The sequence below is a fragment of the Melanostigma gelatinosum genome (genome assembly GCF_949748355.1).
Source record: "Melanostigma gelatinosum genome assembly, chromosome: 9".
In the NCBI taxonomy this organism is placed as follows: domain Eukaryota; kingdom Metazoa; phylum Chordata; class Actinopteri; order Perciformes; family Zoarcidae; genus Melanostigma; species Melanostigma gelatinosum.
In genome coordinates this window covers 21,485,811-21,508,115 of record NC_136642.1, presented here as the reverse complement: position 1 = coordinate 21,508,115, position 22,305 = coordinate 21,485,811, and the positions used below count along the sequence as shown (strand labels likewise).

Below are 22,305 nucleotides of genomic sequence, written 5' to 3'. Positions count from 1 at the left end.
AACACACGAGAGAGAAACCACACTAATTCTCTTCAGTCTAATAAATGACAGTAAGCCGCTACCAAATGTACTGACTTTTTTCTGCACCATTTCCAGAACCGAAGAAAAAAACAGTTCAGAAAAAAAACAACAAAGAAAATGGTGAAACTTGCTACGATCAAAGGGGTTAAAATTGTACCTGGCTGCCACATTCTGCCAAATGCTGGGTCGTTCTGGAAGGCGCCATGGTTGCCTTGTCCCACTGATTCAAGGCCTGGGATGTCCCGGCCATTGGGCTGAATGCTTGGCTGCTCTGGCCCCGTCGACTCCTTTTGGGCTATCCATGCTTGTGCCAGTGCAGCCCAGTCCACTTGACCTGCACACAGCCAGAAAAATACAACCATTCAGAAGGTATTACAGGTCTCGTGAAACCCAAATGATCATGTCTGTTTGAGCAGTGGGTAGATGTGCAAAGAAGCCCTGCTGGGGCATACTTCTTCTGAAGAAAAATGCTTTTCATAGTGCATGTACATCATTCACGAACCTGGATCTTGCTGGTGCTGGAAAGACTGCATCCACTGCTGCTGGCTCAGAGGCCACTGCGGCCAGGGTTGTCCTCCCTGGTCCCACATCACTCTCCTCTGGGTTTAACACTGAAATATCAAGGCCAACTCGTTAGATGTGCATCATCAGCATCTTTTTACACGACGAGGGGTGCAACGGTTAATGCGCTGTAACATTACACGTGGGTCTCCTCTAATGGCCAGAAAAGAGCTTAGCTTCGAACAAACGTAAAGTGCTAACGTTACATCTAACATCTGATGATGCACATCTAACGTTAGCTGACCGGGTAGCTGTATTTATTTAGCGACGCGTTAGCTGGAAACCATTCCCCCCGTTAATGGTGGAAGCGGAACTAGCGTTATGTGGTGTGGGCTAACGTACTGTCATTAATGACGCATGATACTGAAATAAACTTTGGGCCGGTGAAATATCAACCCCGTAAGCTGACTGTGGTCATGCAATTGTGAGCTAAGTAAGCTAGCCCAAGCTAACGTGAGCTAAGCTAAAAAATGAAATAAAGCTAAAAGATAGTTGCACCATTTAGGTTATCTTCACGGGTGAAAAAATGTGCGTTAACATTGAAATTGAATTCTATGCTGTTGGGATGGTGTTACAGAAACTTATATCAGCGCTGTGCTTAGAGTAACGTAGTCCCCACCTTTTCCAGACGGGTTCTCTCCAGCTCTGAATCAAAATGGCTGCTCCAGTGGACTACACGGAGGAAGCGTGAGTCGAGGTACTGCTGCCTTCAATGGCAGTCGGGAATTTCTTCTATTTACCATTTATTCTTTCCTTTTCCAAAATTGTGTCGTATTTGTAGTTTACACTTAAGCTTAATGTGACCAATTTAGTTATCAGTGTTTACTGTTACTACAATGTAACTCGACTTGGTTTATTTTTGGTAGATTTTGGGGTGAATTACTTCGTTAAACCATCAGTTGCACACATGTAGGCAGTTCCTCCACTTAAACGACGAGTTTTTACTTTTCACTACGACTTCATCATTTCGAGAAACGACTTTATGAGCAGCACGTGAAGGCAGCATGGGGACCGCGAGACATTGAGATGCTGATGAGGTGGATAATAATGAGCACAATGATGCTGAACAGATTAAAACGTGTATAGAAGTCACTCAGGGGATTAGTGTAATTAAAATCTAAAAAGTTTACGTCAAAAGTACCATGACTGTCTGACTAAAAATATTAAATATCATTTTTTTTTTAACTAAACTTCAACTTTGTAGATTTGGGTCTTTTTTTCTTACAAAAACACAGACCCACGTTTTCCTGTCTATTAAACTATCGACCTACTTACAATGAGAGGTAAGAAGAGTAGTTTTAATTGATAACCCACTTAAGTGACCTAAATAATGCTTGTTATGATGATTTTTTTTTAAAGCGATGCTGTGATCAAGTTTCATCACACTATGATATGCATACTATCATACGTATAACAGTTGGTTGCCAGAGAGCACCTTTGTTAATATTTTACAAGTTTTAGGTGAAGCAAGACATTTGGACCAGGTCTCTTGTAATTTAGTAATTCATTGTAGGTTGCAGTGCCAAAGAGACACTTATCCTTGTTATAAATGTTCTGTTAAGTCCTTGGTAATAATAATATTTAGTCATATTGTCCAGCTTTGTCATTTCGCTGTACTTTATTGAGCTGTATATCAGCCATTGACTACATAGGCAAGGCAAGTTTATTTGTATAGCACATTTCAACAACAAGGTAATTCAAAGTGCTTCACATAAAACCATTAAAAGCATCAAAACATAAGGCAAAAGAAAAGGAGATTTAAAAACAATTGAGAACATTCATTAAAACATTAAAAAACAGTGCAAGAAATAAAATGCAGTAGTAAAATGCAGAAATGCAGGAAATTGATTAATATATGAATTGAATGTGGTTCAATTAAAGGCAGCAGCAAACAGAAAAGTCTTCAATCTTGATTTAAATGAGCTGAGGGTCTCAGCAGACCTGCAGCTTTCTGGGACTTTGTTCCAGATATGTGGAGCAGAAAAACTGAACGCTGCTTCTCCATGTTTAGTTCTGACTCTGGGAACAGATAGTAGACCGGTCCCAGACGACCTGAGGGGTCGGGATGGTTCATAAGGTAGCAGCAGATCAGAGATGTATTTTGGCCCTAAACCATTCAGTGCTTTGTAAACCAACAGCAGGATTTTAAAGTCAATTCTTTATTGGACAGGAAGCCAGTGCAAAGACCTCAGAACTGGAGTGATATGATCCACCCTCCTGGTCTTAGTGAGGACTCGAGCTGCAGCGTTCTGACGGACTTTTTACAGAGACCTGTAAACACACCGTTACAGTAGTCCAGTCTGCTGAAGATAAATGAGTGGACAAGTTTTTCCAAATCCTGTTGAGACATAAATCCTCTAATCCTTGATATATTCTTCAGGTGATAGTAGGCTGATTTTGTAATTGTCTTGATATGGCTGTTCAGGTTGAGATCTGAATCCATAACTACACCTAGATTTCTGGCTTGGTTTGTGGGTTTTAACATCAGTGACTGAAGCTGAGCGGTGATTTTCAATTGTTCATCCTTGGTACCGAAAACAATTACTTCTGTTTTATCTTTGTTTAATTGAAGAAAATTCTGGCACATCCAGTTGTTGATTTGTTCAATGCAGTTACCCAGCCCTTGTATGGGATTATAGTCCCCTGGTGACATAGTTATAGATTTGTGTGTCGTCTGCATAATTATGATAACACACTTTGTTGTTTTCCATAATCTGAGCTAGTGGAAGCATGTAGATGTTGAACAGAAGAGGCCCCAGTATTGAACCTTGGGGAACACCACATGTCATTTTAGTCAGCTCTGATGTGTAATGAGCCACAGACACAAAGTATTCTCGGCCCTTCAAGTAGGATTCAAACCAGTTAAGTGCTGTGCCAGAGAGTCCCACCCAGATTTTTTGTCTTTCTAGGAGTATGGCATGGTCGACCGTGTTGAATGCAGCACTGAGATCTAGTAAGACTAAGACTGAACTTCTGCCATTGTCTATGTTTAAGTGGATGTCGTTGAAAACCTTAACAAGAGCAGTTTCAGTGCTGTGGTGCTGTCGAAAGCCTGACTGGAAAACATCAAAGCAGTTATTTACGGTCAAGAAGTTGGTCAGCTGTTGGAAAACCGCTTTTTCAATTATTTTACTCAAAAATGGGAGGTTTGATATTGGCCTATAATTTTTCATCGTTGCGGAGTCTAAACTAACCTTCTTTAGGAGTGATAACTGTTATATTTAATAACTGCAGTTTTTATGGCTTGTGGGAAGACACCTGAGACATAAGCACACATGTGGTCGTGGACAGGTTCTGTGCTCATTCTCAGCATGTCTGATCGCACAAATGTAAATTGTGCACTTAAACTACATTATTTTTGTCCCTTGGGAAAAGCTGGTCAATCAGCTGACCTTTGAGATAAACAGGTTTGGTTTCTGGAATCTAGAGATTCTTGTGACTCAATTATCAGACACTCTGTAAATTCACTCACTCCTCGACCAGAACACACACTCTTCATTTGCATCAGGAGGATCAACTGTGTTCGAGTACTCTGGAGTCTATCGTTGAACTGTCGCTTTGTTGTCGCTTTGACCGTTAAGCCTGTTCTGTATTTTCATATACTGCAACAAAATGTCCATGGAGTTTATTAAAGGAAGCAGAGCAGTGGCGGCTGGTCAATAGAGGGCCATGGGGCCTGGCCCCACCTTGAGCCACACAAAAAAAAAAATAATAATAATAATAATCATAAATGATACAAATTGTCAATATTTGTGTTTTTGAACTGTGGAACGTACCCAGTAATATGTGAGAAAAGCTGTGCTCATGGAGAGAAAGACTGCAACCGGACAACAAAGAGAGGGATTTTAAGTCAGCATTTCCGATGCAGGTGAACAACACGTATCAATACAATAAGCATTTTGTTACATATATGGTTTTGTGGAACAGAAATATGGGTAAACATGGTCCATTTATACTATTTATTATAGTGGGAATTCAAATTAAAGACAAGACTTGTCATATATTGTCATATTATTTCCAAATGTTGCCGCTCAACAAGACTTGGGGAATACGATGCAGAATTTGACCAATTTGACCTACATAATACTGTTATGCAAAGGCAGTGGTATAGCGCATCAGCTGGTGCTAACTGCTGTTCAACAACACAAAGAAGAAGAAATGCTCCATTCATGAAACAGGACTTGTGTAGTGACAGTCCACCGACCCTTCTGCACTGTGTTGTATGTCACTAGCTGGCATTGCTAATTAAAGCGTTCTGGAGCTTTTCTATCTTTTTACAACAACCAAATGAACCGAACAGCTTAAAGTGATGTGGACAGAAACTCAAGTCCTCCCTGTGGACTCTTCCAGCTATTTAACGGTCACCTTTGGACTCTTCTTTGCCTCTCTGATTAATGTCCTCCTTGTCTGGTCCTTGGGGTTTGGCCCTCTCTTTAAGGTTTGTTTTGTTGTCATATTCTTTCCATTTTGACGGATTAACGGATACTGATGTTGAGCAGCTATGATTTTGACCACCAGTTATTTTCAATTAAAATGTTGCACCGTGTTTAATTTAATTCCTGAACTCCAGAGTCGTAGAAGCTGGGTTCATTTCACTCTCTATACAGATGAACCATTTGATCCGAGCCACTGTATTGGAGTCAGTAGCTGTGTCTCAATTCAGGGGCTGCATCCTTCGGAGGACCCAGCCGTCCTTTGAGGACCGCGAAGGCTGGACCATGCGGTCTCCGAAATGAGACGGCCTACGCTACAGAGGACTTCCTGTTTCCTGCCTAGAATGCCTGCTCAGAAGGATTACTGTATACAGATATTAATATACTGTCATGGTTTTAGTTTTAATCAGTTTTTCAATCATATATTCAACAATTCATTCATAGTTCTTTTTCATAATAGTTTTTCTAAATTAATAATCAGTTAATAATTCAATCAGTTGCTATGTTAAATAACTCATTTTCATTAATTTATAGTTCTTGTAAATAAAATGTATTTATCAATAACTTTTTTATTTCATTCACACACCTATATACATACATATATATATATTCATAAATGTATATATAAATTCTAATAATGATGTGAATTAATTAAGTTCCCACATTGTTTCCCCCTTATTCATTAACGTCACATCTTGTTCCCTTGCACCTACATGTATGTGTCATCAGTTCTGTACTAGTTAACAATCAGTAAAGATTTCAGTTTTTTATGATTTAGTTATAATTAAATTGGCAAGAATTATGCTGCACGTTGGGGCAGTAATCTAAAGCTTTCCCTATTTTATTTATATCAACATGTAATATTATATTTATCAATCCTTAACAGTACTAACAGCCTTTGAGTCAAATGAAAATCAAAAAGATATAAAATGATCACTTGCACAATATTTATTGTATATTAATTGTCGTACATTGTCAGATTTTTGAATTATATCAGAAATATGATATTGTTTCCAATACAAAGACATATTTAGAAAGTTTGTCACACATTTATTTGTATTGTGCTCCTCTGTAAACAGTATACATACAGTACATACAGTTTACATGAACATGCTGTGTTCTATGTGACAAATGCATCTGTCTCCTTCTTGACTTGTGAGCAGATGCAAAGAGCTGCTGACGGCTTCCTGTGTGTGAGGAGCTTCCCAAACCCACCAGCACAGAAGAAGCAGACGGAGACAAACTACGTCCTCTGTGCCGGTGGGGACGGGACCCTCCTTGTCCTCCGGGCTGGTGGGTGGAGCGGGTGGTGTCGGAGGGTGGGAGGGGCAGGGAGGACGTCACCGTACTCACTGGGTCTCGGACTCACTGGGGTGCTGAGAGTGGGTCAGTGGTCTGTGGTGGGTCTGGCCTGGGATGATGGTTTGGAAGACGTCCACTCTCAGTTGCCCCAGGAGTGAGAAAAAAGCACAGAGGAGTCCTGCCCTGTGAGACACAAACACAAGAGATGAATACTTTAAACTCAACTATACGACCTTTACATTGTTCAATGATGGAATCTTATTACTGATACTTCTGTCGTCTTAGTGAGGGATTCCTTACTCAGCCTACTGAAAGAAAGGCGACCGCCGCTCTCCATCTGGTCCTGTGGTCATCCATCCTTCTCATCTGGTCCTGTGGTCTCTGTTGTCTAGGAGATCCAGGATGTTGCTTCCTGTGTTACAGCCAGCCTGAGTAAAAGAGACTTGAAAAACTTTTCATAACGTTAGTAATTTTTACCATACCTCTGTCTGATACAAGCCAACATATGGAGGTCACAGCAGTACGCCATCAAGACCAAGCTTAAATTGTATCAGAGCAGTGTTTTATCCACCCTATTGTACGGTTCTGAATGCTGGAGAATGACACAAGAAGACCTCAACAGACTATCAACCTTCCACACCAAGAGTTTAAGACGAATACTGCACATTTTCTGGCCAAACACCATTTCAAATAAATAACTGTATGACAAATGCCAACAAGAATGCATGGAGACCATCCTAATGAGCAGAAGATGGGGATGGATGGGACATGTGTTGAGAAAAAACCTGCTGATATTACAAGAACAGCCTTACATTGGACACCAGAAGGCGAAAGAAAAAGAGGCCGACCAAGAAACACACGGAGAAGAACTGTGGAGAAGGAGATGCAGAGCCTAAAATAAGGCAGAGGACAGTTAACAAACACAACAGCAGCAAAACAAATGTCAACAAACGTGTTTATTAACTTGCAGTAACACATATGCTAACATTTTTTGGTTTGCAAGGCAGTCACCCTCCCCTGCAGGATTATTTTCTCCAAAATTGTCGAAATCACATTGAGTAAATGATGAAAAGAGAAACACGTATCAATAATATTCACACAAGGATGCAAACTTAGAAGATTGACGAATTTTACACAGCAGAATATACACAAATTCATATAGAAATCATTTACATGGATGTCTTTTTGTGGGTTTAAATAAATAAAAGAAAAAGGTGACAGTCACAATGGTCATCTGTGTGACAGCGACAATAACACATCAGAAGTGTATTGTCCTCTACTGGTTGTCCTATTAGTAAAGGCTTTATATAGGATGAGCGCTAATTTCACTGTAACCTTAAGTACAAGATGGTCAAATGGAGATACTACAAATGGACTAATCTCTTAATTTGGAGACAGTTACGGGAGTGAGGGATGAGGAGGTAAGGAAACATGAGAACACCAGGGTAGGGAGTGAGGGATGAGGAGGTAAGGAAACATGAGAACACCAGGACACATATGGAGAACTCTGTCAAGCTACATATTATGCAAAGTGAACATCTTTTCTTCTACATAGCTGTTCTCAGTCTCATCTGCTTAACTTGGTCATGGAGACATCAACATGTAATAGAGATGTTAAATTAACAGTGAAAACTCATCATTGCTTAATTTAACATCAGTATTCATAATTACACTTCATGTTTACTTCTCCTGATCTTTACCTCCTATAACAAGGTCCATAGGTGCATCTCAATAAATAAACATGTTATATTATATTATATTATATAAGTGTTATTTACTGCTTTTTTCATGTTGGAATACATGTTAAATATTTAATAGAAGGTTCTCCTACATTGTGTCTGCTATACTTGAACAAAAAGACATGAGCTCTCTTGTTTGTTGTTTAGATCGCACTGGAGGCTTCAGCAGAAAACACAGCTCCCCTCTGGGGTGACTGCTGAAGACATGGCTGAGCTGTTGGTGGAGGAGAGCAAAAGCACACTGTAGGTTGATGACATGCATACACACACATAGCACACTACACATTTACGTTATCTCTGCTCATGGAATAGTAAAGACGATGCTTGTGTTATCTCTCTGTTTGAAGGCTCTGGGAGTTTGAACTGGAGGCCTTCGATGAAGCTGATGCCAGGCCCCTTCTCAAGCTGGTAAGTCCACGATCCGGAAAACAGCAACTTGGAATCGACTTTTACGTGACGCTTGATTTATTCGGTTAATATGTCAAATCTGTCTCACACCTTGTTTCAGGTGTTTGAGGTGAACACCGGCATGAACATGAGGGACGTTGAGTTTGAAGCCAGAAGGCTGCTCAAGTCACCAGAGGCCATCTCTCCTCAGTTTCGGTGAGTCATATTTTGACACAAATGTGTCTGAGTTAGAGTACGCTGGTGTTTTTAAAACAAACATGGAATGGCTGTAACCCGCAGACATCCCAAAATCTTCAGCCAGGCTCACGAGTATGCCAGGAGCCTGACAGAGCAGCATCGGGAGTCGCTCAGCTCCAAACTGCTTGGCCCACGGGAGGAGGTGGTGATGGAGGTGGTTCCGAAAGTCCTGCAGGGCTTCTGGTTGCCTCTTCCAAATACCTCCTTCAACTTTCCCTCAAAGCAGCTCAGTAAAATGGCTGCTGGGGTCATGAAAGCCATTGAGGTCCGGGTCTCCACTGTTCTGCGCGCCATGCTCGGCCGGGTCGCCTCCGTCAGAGACGACATGGTCCTGTCTATCCAGGAGAAGGTCAGACGGGGTTACGCTCAGGACGTCCCGGTGAAGAGGCTCAACTGCTTCGCTCCGGAGATGCTGGACGCCATCACTGATGTTGCAGCTGGAGAGACCTGCGTGCTGTTTCAGCATCGGACTCGCACAAAAGTGTCTGTAAATGTGAACACTGATTAGGATTGCATCCAGCCAGCAGACGTGGTGGATGGTGCAGAGGCCCAAACCTCAGCTGAGGATGTGAATGAGGAGCCAGGTCCGGAGGAGAACACTGAAGCGATCAGAGAACCGGACTCTGCTGTCGTTACTCCTCCTTGTGTTCCCGTCCAGAATGGCTCGAATCACAGCCGGACGGAACAGCAAGCACCGAGCCCAGAGCCGGACTCTGCCGGGGTGCCATCTCCACCACTTCCTCTCAGCCTCCGCGATGAGCCCTCCATCGTCACTGCAGTGCAGGGGGACCTGACCTCCAGTGCCGACCCTGTGGCCACCGCTGCCATTCACGATGGTTTGAACAACAGCGTGGATGAAGCAGAGGAACAGCCAGCGCTCGGCCCACAACCAGACTCCGCTGTGGTTTCCTCTCCACCTCCTCCTGTGATCCCCGTTGATGAACCTCCCGTCAACTCTGCAGCGCAGCATGAGGCAATCATCACGCAGCAGCCAGTCAAGCAGGATGAATCATTCAACGCCACAACAGGTAGGAGTTATCACTCACGTCGACTTGTGTCTGAGCCGTCAGGTCCATTCACACTGCTTAACCGTTACTTCTGGTGTGATGAGTTCAGGCGATGGCGGTCCTTTGCTTTTGTTTTAGAGGTCAAAATGGCAGAGATGAGGGGGGGTCGGCTGCTTCTTCGGTTGGCTGCAAACATACGTCTACTGCTGCGTCCTGCCTGAAGACGACACAGAGGCAGCATGACATCGTCTCTGTAAAATATCATTTTAGTGCTGTTGTATATAGTTGTACTCGTCAGCTTAATTTGTTGTGAATGAATAAAACTGTTTTAACATTAAGACATGCTACAGGAGTTGTGAGTTGCATACTTTGTATTACACATTTAATACTGCTTATACTGTATATTTAGTTTTCATAAAAGTGCATCCGGAGGTTTACTGAAAAAATATGTTTTGGTGACAAAAAAGCAAGCAAGGAATTGCACAGAAAAGACTTGAGCAACAAAACATGTCAACAAGCACAGACCCTTGGAGACAGAGGATTGACCCCTGATACGGATTTGAATGTATTGAATGGGTTTTCTTTTCCATCTTATGTAATGCATTCCATGTATTCTATTTCATCTTCTTTTTCACTTTAATCTTTATCTATCTTCCATTTTAATGTAATCCCAGATCCTGTCACAGGATTCATCCTGATCCTCACATATTCTACTGAGCATACACATATTAGCTGCTGTTCCCACCATTGCACGAACAAAGCCTTCAGTTCTGAATTTTATTTTTTTCATTTCTATCTTATTTGATCAAGTGTGTTTTAATTTGCATCTTTCTTTCTCCTGTTTTTATGTTCATTCTTTGTCAATTTTATTTTAATGTAAAGCACTTTGTTCTTTTATTTCTGTTATGACATGTGCTCTACAAACAAGGTTATTATTGTCATCACCATTAAATATGTCTGCATCAGCAGAGGGCAGCATACGCTAAGCATGTGTTTGCTGGATACATTTCAACATTTAACACAGCAAAATGAAGCCACAATTGATGCACAAACTACAGGCAGTGATAGTCCAGTATTACAGATCCATCAGATTTCAGACAGTGGCAAAATATGAAGATTCTTATCAGCCTGTAGTGTTAATTGCAAGGCCCGATGTCCGGTTGCTCTGTGACTCTTGGGTGCCACCGTCTTCCTAAAACGTGTCTGAAATCTATTTAACACATGCTGTGTCTGCGGAAGGGGTCGTGTGCAGGTGTTGTTCAGTGCTCTCTCACGTGCTCTGTTGGCGTTAATAAGTAGCTGTGATGCGTTTGCACGAGTAAAAAAAAAACGTGTCAACCGGGTTGCGGATCGACACAGGGTATGTGTGGCGTGGTGCCGACCTATAGAGTGGTCTCGCTGACATCACGATCTCCTGAGTTACGAGGTCTGTCCGCCATGTTGGAGTACATACAGATCCTACATGGCGGCGAGTAAACAAGGAAGTGCGGCGAAAATACCATACTTTGAATCACTGGATAGTGCATCAAAGGTTCGCTACCTGGCCAAATTGAAGGTTGTTGGTAACTTGGATCCCTATACGATGAGTGCAGATCGTTTCAGTGCCGATCCTACTTACCTTCCATCGGTAAACTACGCCAACATCTACACGTATCTCGTGAACACCCCCAGTCCTTACACAAAAGACGAGTTGGAGTGCTACAAAGGACTCGACGCTTATAATCAGTTTGTCAGTGGATGGGTCCGAGACGTCAAAGCAACGGTCGTCGAGAATTCTCATCTCGTCATTGGAAGGGTAAATATATACAGATCTAGTAAGATATTTAGCAATATTCAATGTTTACTCAGTGCAAACAGACACGTGTGTTTGTTTACATTGTACATGCATGTCATTGTGTGCGTGTGTGCAGGAATTCATTTTAAACTAACCCCTAACTTCATCCCCCCCCCCCCCCCCCACACACACACATATATATATATATATACCAAAGACAGCACCAAAGTTCACCATGATCGATAGGTTATGCGACTCAGCCGTGCATGCCAGTGGCTTTGTGTGTACTCCAACATGGCCGACAGATAAAACTGTGACGTCACACGAGATCGCTCTACAGGTGAGACTGACCGTGACAATGGCCTGCATGGTGAGAGCAGTGAAATGTGACCTCCACTGCTGGTGGGTAGGCAGACAGTAACGAGCAACTGTCTCACACCAGGGAGGGGGTGAGGATGGCTTTCATTAAGTGAGATTAAATCACATCTAATGCTTCAGCAGCATGTCCCCGAGCCAAAAGACACCCACCCCCACCCTCGCCCTGCCGCTTTGAAAATAGACAAATGCTTTTCAGAAAAGATTTGCTCTTTTTGTTGGTGGCAGCTTGACAACCTGTTTTAATGTTCCGGCAGCACGACTCGGATGTCACAGCGTGTGGGAACGAGGGGACGTGCAAGGGCGATGCTTTTGGACGTTGCCCTTTTCCCGATTCCACACCCACCTCCTCTTCACCAGCTCGCGACATGTTCTGAAGCAGTGCGGCTTTGCACCCGTCAGGGCGGATCACCGGTGAAGACGGGCTGAATATGGCACCGTGGGATCCACAGCGACAGCCCAGATAGCGATGGTGGACAACATCCCACTCGGAGTGAAAACAGGATGACATCCAAGTTCCAAAAGCAGAAATGGCAAAGAAAAAAAACCTTCTCCCTTGTGATCTCGCTCCTGCTAGTGCTGCTGCACAATAGGGGCTAACACACACACACACACACACACAGAGAGAGAAAGATGAGTCTTGTAGAATATTCAGTTCATAAATTAGATTTATTTCGATAGTTTGTAGTATACTCATTCCAAATGTTTAAATCATTTCATAAATGAAATTAAATGATTTTCTGGAAACCAAAATCTGTCTCGAGGAAAAAACCTGCACGCCTGAAGCACCATGGTTGTGTATCGTTTCCTTTATGTACAATTACATAAACTCTTATTATTTTTTGCTTACAGTAAGTTATACTATACATAAATATGCCACACATATCCCTCTTTGCATTTCAATCTGCATATGTTTTCCTCTCACCATGCACAGGTTTCTTAAACCTGAAGCACAGGCACTGAATTTGTCCTTGTTTTGAAAAATAAAATAAAAAATAAACCTGCTAGATTCTGATGCACATGTTCAGCCCGGTTCTTTCTACCGTTTTGGCAAATGTCCAACAACCAGGAAAAATGTTTTTGTTTTCATCTAAAATATTTTCATAGAAAAAGATGAACAGCTCATTTGACAGACATTTCAAGAATAAGCAATACATACATTTTTTACATTGACCCATGCGCATTATAGCAAAGATGTTTCTTTTTTATTCTGGTCGGGCTTTGAGTTTCTTTGTCAGTTATTTTATTGTTCAACCTCACTGATAGTATTAAGGATAGTCTCAGCGCTGACTCTTAGTTCAACAACTCAAGGGGTTTGTGAGTGATCCTGTACAGTAACAGCAGAGCTGAAATACAATGAAGGCAGACAAGGTGCTTTGTTGGTCTGACAAACATCCGAGTGCGGCTTTTTTGTGCGACACTCAAGAACCATACTGACGGCCTTGAAAGAACAAACATTAAAGAAACTGTGTGAAGTAAACTCCTCCGTGTGTTTGGTTTGAATTTTCTGCTCTGATTTACGGCTGCAAAAAACTTGTCTTTGGCAAATGTGATTAACTGATAGTCTACGTGTTTACATTCTGATGTAAAAAACAACAAAAAACCTTTTCAAAGGAGGCTGGAGAATAACTGTTGTGCTGTTCTTTAAAAGGTGCTATGTGTAACAATGTAAACCAGTATGGCGATGAAAACGACTGTAAGCTGCGATAGCTTGGTTATCATCATCAGCATACATACATAGGGTGAAGACCGAGGGAATAACTCGTCGCTATTTAAAGGAGAAGTGTGTCGAATTTAGTGACGAGGTTGCAGATTTCAATCAACTTGACACGCTTCCGCTCACCCCTTCCTTTTGCGAGCGCCTTCAGGTAATGTAAAAACGTGAAAAGCTCTCTCTAGAGCCGGTGTTTGGTTTGTCCATTCTGAGGAGGTGGCCACCTCCGGTTCTGAAAAGTGAAGCCAATGAGGGAGTGACTTAAACCTCCATTCTCTCTAAAGGCCAGCAGGGGGCGACTCCTCTGGTTGCAAAAAGAAGTCAGATTGTATAGAAGTGTATGATAAAATGACTCTACGTCTCACTTGATTTATTACTTATTATAGACTAATGAAACGATGGTTATGAATATAATATTCCGTTTCTGCCAATAGATCCCCCTAAATCCTACGCACTTTAACGCCTATGGCTCTGTATTATTAGTTGTGTTTCCCAAATGCACGCCGGTATGTCCCCTAAACTCTTTCACGAATGATGCGGCAAAATGTCCTCACGCTCCATTCTCTTCACTGAAAAGGACAAACCTGTCTGAATTCATTTTTTTCTCCTGCCATTTCTTGCCATCGCCAGAAACAATCGAGCACACATCTGAACAAATATGAGCCGCAAAAGGAAACTGCTTAGAATGCAGCGAGAGAAGCAGAGTGAAAATGATACACACAGCACCTTGAATCTACATTCTCCTGTCTCTCACTCACTCATTCACTCATACGAGTGTATGTGCACACACACACACACACACACACACACACACACATACACACTTGACATCAACTAGTCAGTGCTGAGTGCAGTTTAGCATGCAATAATCCTGCTGATTTCCTGCTAGTTACTGTAGAAAAGTCCTTCATGCAGTTAATATCTCGGGCACCTGATCGTGACGGACGATAAACTTAGAACAGCTCATGTTCAGCAACACTCTTTTCTCCCGACATCATCATCATCTTCTTCTTTTTTTTAAAGGGAAGGATTTTTAAACCAGGAAACTCAAATAATTTGTATGCAGAACGGTCATTCCTCTCACGTAAGACAGATGAGTGTACAGTGAAGTCTTTCCCTTTTCTCTCCTCCACCCACTCACAGATACAGTATGAGGAGTAGTACGGGCATGTGCCAACCCCCCCCCCCCCACCCCAAAAAAAACCAATACAACGCAAAACGGACATTTTGGGAAAAATACTTTTGCTCGTCCCATTACAGCAGTTCCTCGTAGAAGAGCAGGTATGCCTGAGAGTTGAGTACCCTTGACTCTGGTACCGTCTGAACGGTGGTGTCACTGATGTACACCCACTGGCCCTGGAAGCTGCTCCCGGCTTCCCTCGCACCTGAAACGCACACAAACACACACAGTGTGTCAATATTGTAGGGCACAGAGACTCATTAGAGAAATACACGGGGTATGTGGTGCTGTATTTGTTTCGTGGTGGGGATGTCATCATTTATTTCTGAATTAAATAAAAAAGCAGTGATCCTTTGGTGGCGGTCTGAATAAAGTCTAGTGTGGGTGAACAATCGTGTTCAGTGTACAGACATGTAGACGAGCTCTCAGAGGATGGCTCCACAACAACAAAGCTAAAATAAGACTTTCCAACAAACTAGCTTGTAACATTTTAAAGCTTCTCAATGTCACAAGGGGACCAAAAGCTGTCCTCTGATCCGACCATTAATCAAGCTGCAACCACCGTAGCTTATTGGTGAAGCCAGGGGTTCCCTTAAGCCCTGGGCCGTGGACCTGCAACGGGTGCAAAGCATTTACTGCGAAGCGCAACGGCGTAACCGCAAATAAATATATGGAAAAAAAAATAAAATAATAATATACATCATAGGCTATTTGTGCTGAATATGCATTAAACTTAGCACGGTCTGTCTGCTTTCCTCTCACCACCCGTGCACGCAACACGGTCATCATTGTCATAATCACCCGCCACCAGACCTCACAAATTGGATCGGACAGAGCCGCGAGGGCTGTACAGAATGTCATTCTTTACATTTACCGACTGAGGTTTCTGAATGAAGCGTTGAATGTGTGTTAATACAGGTGCTTGCCCCCTTCTGTTTGCACCGCTGCCAGCAGGACAGCTACAAAAATATGGGACCCATTGAAAATGTTGCTTTTGAGAGAATAAACGCTAACAAATATGGATTGGAGCAGAATATTTCGTGAGATAAAATCATGTTGTGAATGATGGAAATGATTGAGTGTGTTTGAGAGAGATTCAGGGAGAAAGGGAGAGAGAGATGGTGGACTGTCACCGATGTGCGCTCGTGTCCATATAGATGAACAACTCTGAACTGACTCAAAATCTGATCTTGCAGAAAAATGATGTTGGTCATTCCTACAACTCGCAACATTTTTGTGAAATCGCTTTGATAATTTTTGCTCTTAATGAATATGAATAAGCTTCGATTGATGCAATTTGCTGGCTGCTTTTACTTCATCTCTTTTATGTGAATTCTTTAATCGGGCGATTACTCGGCTGTTGGCTTTATTCCTGCTCCAAACTACCGTTATTACATCGGCCCTGAGAGGAACAGAGAGAGAGAAAACAACATGGATCTATAGAGCACAAAGACATGTTCACGGTCACAAGGGGAAAGCCCTTTGCTGCAAAATGCTGACCGCTTTCATGGACAGCACACGAACACACCGACACAGAAAATAGGCAAGCGGTGTTAAAGGAGATCAAGAGAGCCAAACCCTGACCTGACTGGTTCCTGTGGTGCTGTTCTGTTTTCCTCTGGGGAGAGCGCACTTTTACATATGCAGTGTAGTGGCCCCCCCGCATTGAGCCACTATGTTCAACAATCCCATACAGGCTGTAGAGGACACGCTCACCAGCTGCCAGGTTCTAGTAAAAAATAGGAGGAAGGTTAGCAAACAGGGGAAAAAGAAATTTAAAAAAGAAATGTTTGAGATCGAGGTCAACCGTGGACATTCATTAACGGACCACTAGAAACAATAGCACAGAGATAGTAAAGTAGTGGTAAATGAGAGAGAAGAGACGCTAGAAGAGAAGTACACAGAGTATATTTTACCTTGCAGGATGCCGAGCAGAATGGAGCCAGATCCAGGATCAGGGGAAAGTCAACATGGCGGTTCACTTTTCGTAAGTTCATCCCTGCCTAGAAATACAAAAACAGAACAGCATCCCTTGAACATTTAGGCGTGTAGAACGAACACAAGCCGCAGTTTGTCAAAGTTTGGCTTCAAAACTAGAATCACCGCCTTGCGGTAAGTTGCAATTTAGATCCATATCTGTCCAAAATATCATCACTTCATCAGTTTATACGACTGGACATTTCTTTGAAATCGACATAATCAGCATATGAACTCTAGAGTTATGGAGAAAAAAAAACATGTTTTGTGAGGTCACAGGGACCTTTGACAACCAAATTCTCATCAGTTCATCCTTGAGTCCAAGAGGGCGAGAGCGATATGGCGTTCATAGGGTACGGACGGACTTACAACTCAAAATGAAATGCTGAAGACACACACCACTGCATCAAATACAATATTTGACGATATGCGCGATAAAATGGAGGACAAGAAAAAGGCAGCGTGTGGCTGCTCACCTGATGGAAGCGCTTCAGGTGCAATGTGATGACGGGAGGCAGCGAGGAGATCAGAATTTGCTTCCTAGCACTGGTGTAAATCTTCTCCAGCTTCTTGTCTACGGCAACAACACAAAACACACAGAAAATGTCAGGTTTAACTGTGAAAAACTTAATTCCGTTTTGTTCAAACTAACAAAGTCGTGAATCTCTGGAAAAAGAGATTTGAAGGATTAAGACAAACACTGAAAATCGCAAGTCTTCATTACAGGAATTAGGAACAGCTGGAGCCAAGGACAAACAAAGTGGGATTGTAGCCCTTCATTTTGACACTAGTAAGAATTGGCTCTTGCTCTGATGTGTGCGAACACACGCTGCTAATGATGAACTCAACATCATCTGTATTGTGGCAGGAATACGAGTGTTTGGAACATTATGAGCACACAGTCAGAGAGCAAAGAAGTGAACTACGCCGCCCCCAGGAGTGGATTGAGAAGTTTCTATGGACATTTTAACATATTTATTTTCCAGAGCAAGATCTGGTCATTGTCGGAATCTATTGTAACTGGTAAGAACTCAAGCTGTGTGTATCCATGTAAGATGATACGAACAATCAAGACTACAGGGGATTCTAAAGACAGGTTTTGTGAGAGGATTATCGCTTGAAGGGTTTCCTATGGACAACCTGTGATGTATATGATCACATGTACAATAACCTGGCAATAATCAAGAATCATTTTGCAATGAAATTGCACCATATCAACTGATCGCAGGTAGGCAATTTGCCGCCCGGTTGCTCATCCTCAAAGCTCTTTGTCGTTCCAGATGTTTTGTCTTACCGGCTGAGCTGCTCTTGCGCAGCTGTTTCTGTTTGCGCTCAGTGCAGCTCTCACACAGCAGCTTGTTGTTGCCCATCAGCAGTTCCACAGAGGTGAACTGGTGCAGGCACGACTGGATGGAGCACTCCTTGGAGCTGGGTGTGTAACTGTGGGACAGCGCCTGGAAGGCCCCCTGGTGGTGTTGATGGTGGAGGTTGTCCCGGCACTGCGTGTCTCCCGGCTCCTCTGGAGAGCAGTGCGTCGAAGGAGAGCACTCCCCCGAAGTGAACCCGATGTTGACTTTGGACACTGCGGTAACGAGCTGCTCCACGGCACCGCCTTGCCTCGTGGCGGAGGACGACGAGAACGGGGAGGTGGCGGAGACGGCCGTGGGGGACGGAGTGAGGGTGGAGGTGGAGGACGGGGTGGACATGTGCCCGTGGCTGTGGCTGGAGGAGAAGGTGCGCGGGGCCCACTCGCTCTCCGAGGCCTCGCTGTCGGCGTCGTTACTGCTGTCCTGAGCAGCCGAGTCTCTTTCGCTGCCGTCCGAGAGGCTGCCGGCAGCGGCCATCTTGCAGACAGCGACGCCGCGGGCTGATCCGGCGGCCACCCCGTCCTCCTCTGGCCGCTCCGCACTGCAGCCTGCTCCCTTCTCCTCCAGAGAGCTCGAAGACCTTCGGCTCTGCTGCTTCTTGAGGAGAGAACAACAGACACAGTACATTAGCCTCTGTCAGAGATGCAGACTCTTTGTCTTTTTCACATGTAGGTTTTAACATTTGAAAAGGATCTTGATTAGTTTCCAATAAAAGTTTATGGACATCTGCCGACATAACAATTTGTACTGCTGAAATGTGAAATAAAGTATTTACATTACCAGTAAAGGTATGCAAAAGATTACACTGAAATGAGAAAACTTCTCTCTCGTGCACAATATAACACAATGATACAGCAAGACATCTTGGTGACATGTTGCAGTAACGATTGACCTCCTTGTAATTCGTGTAAAATATATCATGTGCTGCTTCGGCTGCTGTGAGACGCCAAATATTGTGGTAGCTTTGTGGCTCTATCAGTAAGGGCACACGCTTTGTTAGGAAACATATAAATAGGGTGTTACGTGGATGTCAAAGACCTTATAGGGTATGTATCAAATTTGATAAATATTGTAGTGATAATTACACATCTGGAAAACATCAGCTATTAGCTTATTGGCTGTTACAGCATGTTTAACAGCCTGGCGTTGCTTTGTATTTCTACTGGTGTTAACGTTACAGAGAATAAGAGGAATCTAAAGGGTCAGGCTTTGTCTTCTTTCAAAGTCTCACACAGGAAGAGAAAAAAATAACAACCGAACATGAAATGAATGACATGTTGGCCCAGGCTTTGCACATCGCAAAACTATGTGCATTGAACACCAGTTAGCAGACAATAGAGAGAAAAAACAACACTGGCATGAAAATCAATGGTAAAGAGAATCACTTAAGCAGTATTCACAAGCAGCTTCTTTTCCATCACACACTTAACATCAGGGCTGTACCGGACGTCTTTTTCTTTACATTTGAAGCTTCTATTGAGGTTTTTGAACAAAGCTTTGAATATCTATTGTCATATTATATGATGTCATCAGCCTATAAAAAAAATATCCTCGAACAGAAAGCTCAACTTGAATATTATTTTTATATTAAAGCAGCTTTCTTTAATGATTATAGGATAAATATGAATGTGAGATAAAAGCAAGTTGTGAATTTTGAAAATTATTATACGTTTCGTTTTTCAATCAATTTTGACTTTGGGACTCACAAATGCTCTGGAGTCATTGGAAAAGTTGTGGTCTTAAAAAAAAGGTGCGCAGCATTCGAATGTTGATTTAGAAGATGAATGTCAGCATTACGAATGAAGCTTCAAACTATTCGCCGCTACGTATCCCTACCTGTCCACTCAGCTTCCTCGTGTTTCTGTTGACAGAGTGCGCTGCGGCAAGGACCTGGTCGTTGTTGTGAGTCATGTGGGTGTCCTGATCCCGGCTGCCCTTCCCCAGCCTACCAGGGTTGGAGGGTTTTGATATCTGAGTACGACACAGAAAGCATCTTCAGTTCTGGAGCCATCAGCAACACTTAAACCTGCCAAACGCAAAAACAATCTGTACGTCTGTCAAATAACTGTGGCATTTTATTTTAGGTATAGTGTCTGTAGGCAGAGATGGGCAGTATTTCTATTACTTGTATTTGAAATACGTATTTCAATTACTTTGAGTATTTTGTAATTTGTATTTTATAGGGCCAATAAAAAATTTAATGTAATTTGTAACAAAATACTTTAGAGTGGAGTAATTTTGTATTTAAAATACTCAAAATACTTTCTCCACCAATCAAAAAACAGTTCACGAGTTCAGTCTTCAGATCTTCAAGTTCAACAGATTGTCTGTCAAGTTAAATATTTTATCTGTGTGTGACAGATATCAACTAGCTTGATGTATAATTTATGTCTGGGTCTGGCTACATAGCCTATTGTACATGGTGATGGTTATAATATCAAGCTAGCGATCGATCCTAACATGCTAATGACGCTAGCATGCTGTCTATATACATGGTGATGGTTATAATATCAAGCTAGCTATAGGAAGAGGGGCGATTGGGAGCTTGTATGTTCATGATAACCTTATCAAGAGACTTCTGACCATCTAATCTTGCACTGAATTACAAGTTATGCTGTATCTTCTCAATGTGAATGTCATGATGCCATATCAATTACTGGCAGATAATATAGTTCACAGTTAGCCAGGCTATGACAGTAGATGTCCATTTGTTAAAAAAACATGAAATATCCAATTTATTTTATTTAAAAGGCATATTGTGAAAGTATTCTTAGTTTTATTATTTCATACATTCTACAGTTGGCCAGGTGGACGACATGTCTGTGACTGTTCTTCCTTTTTGTGGGGTTCACCAGAGCTTTGTGTACATTATATAGCCCAAACCTGAATGCTCTGCTACACCAAATTGTGAGAAAACGGAAAATCCAGAAAATCCAGATTTCCTATATTTTAAATACAAAATACATATATTGTATTTTGTTACATTTAATGGCACCAGTATTTTGTATTTTATTTTGATACATTTATTTGAGGGGTATTTTGTATCAAAATACATTTTGATGTATCTTTGCACATCTCTGTCTGTAGGAGAGTGATAATTATCATCCTTTGATAATATTTGCACAGATTGTAGCAGCTCACCCTCTCCTCTATGATGGGTAAAGAGATGTCTATGAAAGCCTCTTTCACTGTGGAGATCTGGAAGACAAATCACATGGAAGTCAGTGTCAGCGCGCACACACACACACACACACACACTATTCATCATCTTTCTAAATAGTCAGAATCATAGCCAGATGTTACCAGTCAACCTCTGCTGCAGATTTTCTACAAGTCTGCGTGAAGCTCTGGGAAGCAGCTATTTTTAAGCTTTTTCCTCTCCAGCTCCACACCTGCTGCTTTCTACCTTCAAGGATGTTCATGAATTTTCAGAGTGGCGTCTGCTTTGTTCACAACGCTGAGCTCCCTTGTGTTATTGTAAACGCTTGCCGCAAACAGTTGGTGTTTGAGCAGGTCCTTGAAGGGCTTTTTGTTTTTCCTGCTGAGTTCTGTTTTTTTCTCTGACTTCTTTTTCAGAACATCCTTTGCTTGTGGGTATCATAGTCAAAAATGTCCCCTGGATGTAACAGCTAGAAGAGAAATGGCAACTCAATGCTGGTTAGCTGCACCTCAGGTCAGTGACAAATGTCTGTCAATTCATAGTTAATGGAGAATGACAGTGTTGCTGGAAATTCAATGGCAATCTATCGTGCTTCACACAGCAAAGCCGGCACGGTTACACGTTTTCTATATTAAAAAGCAATTACTGCCTGAAGCCGAAGAAAGTGTGATCTGGTGGACCCTGTGCTCCTATGTGTTGCATTGAGGTCATCGCACTGAGCTGTGCATGTTCACCCCCGTGCACACTTACATGCTCGCACTCTTCACACATTATCGTGTTGGTCAGCTCGCCCACAAAAATGCGGTCAACGAAGTTCATCTTCACACCTTCCTTTCCGTATGCTGGTGGGAAAGAGAAGACATTGTTTTTAATCGAATAATGCTACAAATAATCTCAATTCACTCCACTAAACCTCTGTGGTCACGAATTTACGATGACATACATGACAGGCGACACACACAGACCATAAAATCAGGAGATAAGAGTCATCCGCTTTAAGAAGCTGGTTAGTTTAAAGAGTTGACAGTAGAAATGTACAGGTAGCAGTGA

General features: G+C 42.4%; 2 protein-coding genes across 3 annotated transcripts in view; both read right to left on the bottom strand.

Annotated features, from left to right (window-relative positions):
• The window catches only part of pnisr (PNN-interacting serine/arginine-rich protein), an 8,406-nt gene extending 7,161 nt beyond the window's left edge, over positions 1-1,245 (bottom strand). The window contains exons 1-3 of the mRNA XM_079274738.1: positions 1,202-1,245; positions 524-632; positions 179-355 (exon numbers count right to left, since the gene is read on the bottom strand). Of these exons, the coding sequence (XP_079130864.1) occupies positions 179-355; positions 524-611 (265 nt within the window). The 5' untranslated portion in view covers positions 612-632; positions 1,202-1,245. The remainder of the gene's footprint in view (positions 1-178; positions 356-523; positions 633-1,201) is intronic.
• Positions 1,246-14,796: 13,551 nt separating this feature from the next.
• Positions 14,797-22,305, bottom strand: part of usp45 (ubiquitin specific peptidase 45) — a 30,279-nt gene continuing 22,770 nt past the window's right edge. Inside the window, exons 11-18 of one of the 2 annotated variants that reach the window (XM_079275910.1) lie at positions 22,006-22,097; positions 21,237-21,293; positions 19,932-20,066; positions 18,023-18,692; positions 17,205-17,302; positions 16,668-16,754; positions 16,336-16,480; positions 14,797-14,956 (exon numbers count right to left, since the gene is read on the bottom strand). In XM_079275910.1, coding sequence (XP_079132036.1) covers positions 14,826-14,956; positions 16,336-16,480; positions 16,668-16,754; positions 17,205-17,302; positions 18,023-18,692; positions 19,932-20,066; positions 21,237-21,293; positions 22,006-22,097 — 1,415 coding nt within the window. In that variant the 3' untranslated portion in view covers positions 14,797-14,825. The remainder of the gene's footprint in view (positions 14,957-16,335; positions 16,481-16,667; positions 16,755-17,204; positions 17,303-18,022; positions 18,693-19,931; positions 20,067-21,236; positions 21,294-22,005; positions 22,098-22,305) is intronic. The other variant, XM_079275911.1, reaches the window with a different exon arrangement.